At 39.3% G+C, this 3,171-nt stretch overlaps 1 protein-coding gene across 1 annotated transcript; it reads right to left on the bottom strand.

The window, feature by feature from the left end:
* Nucleotides 1-310: 310 nt before the first annotated feature.
* On the bottom strand, nucleotides 311-1,573 carry LOC139319296 (nascent polypeptide-associated complex subunit alpha-like). Its single transcript, XM_070947096.1, has 2 exons — nucleotides 1,077-1,573; nucleotides 311-559 (listed from the first exon to the last, which is right to left on the bottom strand). Exons 1-2 carry the CDS (start codon nucleotides 1,570-1,572, stop codon nucleotides 408-410), a joined length of 648 nt encoding a protein of 215 aa, XP_070803197.1. The 5' UTR covers nucleotide 1,573; the 3' UTR covers nucleotides 311-407.
* Nucleotides 1,574-3,171: the final 1,598 nt, after the last annotated feature.

Genomic DNA, 3,171 nt, shown 5'->3' with positions numbered 1-3,171 from the left:
AAACAAGTAATCTTTATGTTAGACATTAATGCTGAAAAGTGATCAGATAGAAAACAAAAATATCCTAGGTCAGGGGTTTCAAACTCAATTTCATTGAGGGCCACATCAGGGTTGTGTTTGACCTCGGGGGTGGGGGGGGCATGGCCAGGGGAGCATGGCCAGCTCAACGTCACTCATGTTGGGGGCACCTTCCAGTGAAAACGGACTCCTGAGCTCCATTTCCGGCTGTGACAGCCTCCTGCAATTCTCTGCCAGTGAAAACAGAGCTCATGAGGGCAGTATGCGGTCCTCCTGGCCTCCGTTGTTTTTTTGTTTTTTTTTAAACCACCACTTTTATTTAACTGATAGAAATAGTACAAATTTTCAATTCAGCTGTAATATAACACCAAAAAGTCCTTTCTGGATGGCTACATCGTCAATTCCATAATTGCATTTACGATATCATTACTGTTATTCTTTAGGGCACGAACTGCTTTTACCCGGGAAACATTTGCTCGGGACAAAACTAACTCAATGTCTTTCACCTCAACACCAGTCTCATCAGTCATCAAAATGACTGCTGACATAAGCCTGATGATGGCAGATGGGATTCTGCCGAAACGTCGCTTCTACCCTTTTAGGGATATATCCACAATTACACGGGAAGAAACCCAAAATATTAACTATACACACACACACACACACACACACACACACACACACACACACATATATTATTTATAAGTATAAACTAAACAGAACAATGAAACGTATAAAACATAAAAACATATAAACATCCATTTCAATACATGTCCAGTTTGTCGCAACTATAATATACATTTCTCTTTGTATTTTGACTCTTCCTTATTTGGTCATTCCCTTTTATCTATCTAATATTGATCTTTGTTAACCTATGTCTGTTCTTTGTTTCCATCATATTATATTTGGTCGTTTTATTTACTTCCTATTGCTTCATCTCTTTCCTATCTTTCAACCAACTATACCACTTTTCCCATACTAAGTAAAAGTCATGTTCTTCCCTATTTTGTAATTCCTTTGTGAGTCTATCTAATTCCGCACATTCCATAATTCCTCACTTTCTTCTTGTACAGTAGGAGTCTGTGTGTTTTCCTGAATGTTTGAAATAGCTTCTCCTTGCACTTTGAATTTCTCAGCAACAGCCAGCTGTGCTTGCTGAGAGAGATCTTCAATCTTTGCTTCTCCAAAAACTATATAGGTATCCGACGCAGGACTTTTATATACATCTGGCTTGGTGATGACAAAGAGGATGTTCTTGGATTTCCTGATGGTAACTCTGGTTACACCTGTGACCTGACAAAGGCCAAGCTTGGACTTTGCCTTCTGTGCTTTCTTTTCACTCCGGCTCTGTTTCGCTTTGCTAACTGGTTCTTCATCTATTTCAGCTGCTGCTGCAAGCTGCACCTGCTGTCTGGTGGCCTGCGTGGAGTCCTGTTCTTCAAGTTCTGGCACTGATTCATCGCTGTCGGTTTCTGTTCCAGAGCCTGTCTCAGCCTGAGCCTGGGGCATTTCCTGTTCTGTTGCTGGGACAGTTTCTGTGGCTTCTCCAGGCATTTCCATTTTAAGCGGCTCCCCACTGGCCAGGTTACGGAGCCATCAGAGGCAGATGCCAGCAGATACAAATGGCGAAGCTTACTGTACGAGACCCTCCTGGCCTCCGCTTTTGCCAGCAGAGGCATCACAGGCCGGTCCTCCAATGTTTCTGGGGCAGCCCTGCAGGCCAGATCTACGGACCCCATGGGCCAAATCTGGCCCACAGGCCTTGAGTTTGACACCCCTGTCTTAGGTAAAAAACAAGTTGGGTTCAGAACTGGATGATCTACAAGAGAATACAGAGTTGTGATAATTCACACAGGCTTTCAGCCCTTTTATAAGTTAATAATGATGCAGTTATTGTTTTTTCAGAGACTCATATTAGTTTTAGGATGCCTTGAGAATTCTTGCCCAGCATTGCGGAGAAAAGCATCTACAAATAAACTACCCAAGGACAAAGATAATTGTTTTGGTACAAGCCTTAAGTTGCATTGTTGATTTATCGATGGGCACAAGACAGAACAGGTAAAATATTTCAGTTATCTTGAAGTGCCAGTCCCTTCTTCTAGGAATTTGAAACTGCGAAGAGAACACACAGTGTTGATAGATCACGGGAACTTAACAGCTATCCTGGAATTTCTCCACCCAGAAGGGGATGGTCTGGTACAGCTAGTCCTTGACCTTAGGGGTGGGTTCTAAATTTTTTTACTACTGGTTCTGTGGGCGTGGCTTATTTTGTGGGCGTGGTTTGATGGCACCACTTGTCGCCTATTTGAAATACAGGGCATCTCATCAGTGTAAGTAGAGTTCCTTGACTATCGTATAACAGATATAGTAAAGTCTCGTATTAGTTTATCTATCATGACCACATGTGTGATTGCAGCTGCCTTTAGCAGATGTTGTAATAAATGGGTTCCCTTGTGTATAAAGTTAAGGGTCATAATTAATTGTAATGAAAGAATGTATACAGATAGTTGGTGCCTGCCTTTTCTTAACTTCCTGAATTTTCCCATCCCTTTGTCAACAGCAAAAATTAGATTAAAAACTGCTGTTCTTAAACCTGAGGTTTAGGTTTCACACTCCTTTATTTATTTAAAGATTAAATAATAAATGTTGTTATAAATAAATGAACAATAAATGTTAATGTTTTAAAATTAATGTCAATCAATTAATGTCAATTAATGTTACTCAAAATAAAGAGTAAGTTCCTGACTGTGAGACATATTGAGTTTTTGCATGTCATGTTATTGTCATGCATGTTGGTCTATGTTCTTTGTTAAGTCAGCCTAATGGTTAATTTCTTATTCAGTGTAATTTTTGATTCATTGTATTGTAAGACCCCATAATATGGCTAAATCCAGTAATTGTGTTAAGCATATTGTTTAATATAACAGCTTTTAGCATTAGCTAGTGGAAATAAGTCATTAGACATTGGTTCCAGCATTTCTTTTCTCTTTTAATTAAATACTTTCTAGCTCTGTTACATTTACCTATTGTATCTTATATATGCAGATTCATTCAGTTCAAACTGTCATAAATGTTTTAAATAAGAAAATAAATCCAGGTGAGAATATGCAACTCATGATTTATATTTCAACATGTTTTCAATGACAATTCCCA

The sequence above is a fragment of the Pituophis catenifer genome, unplaced genomic scaffold, assembly GCF_029215685.1.
Source record: "Pituophis catenifer annectens isolate HBS135680 unplaced genomic scaffold, rPitCat1.0.hap2 SCAF_7, whole genome shotgun sequence".
In the NCBI taxonomy this organism is placed as follows: domain Eukaryota; kingdom Metazoa; phylum Chordata; class Lepidosauria; order Squamata; family Colubridae; genus Pituophis; species Pituophis catenifer.
Note: the sequence above shows the minus strand (reverse complement) of the source record. Positions and strands in the feature narration are given on the sequence as shown.

Coding starts and splice junctions, on each gene's coding strand:
- LOC139319296 (XM_070947096.1), bottom strand. CDS start 1,572: ATGCCTGGAGAAGCCACAGAAACTGTCCCAGCAACAGAACAGGAAATG. Junction 560..1,076: donor TCCTACTGTACAAGAAGAAA/GTGAGGAATTAT, acceptor GGCTTATGTCAG/CAGTCATTTTGATGACTGAT.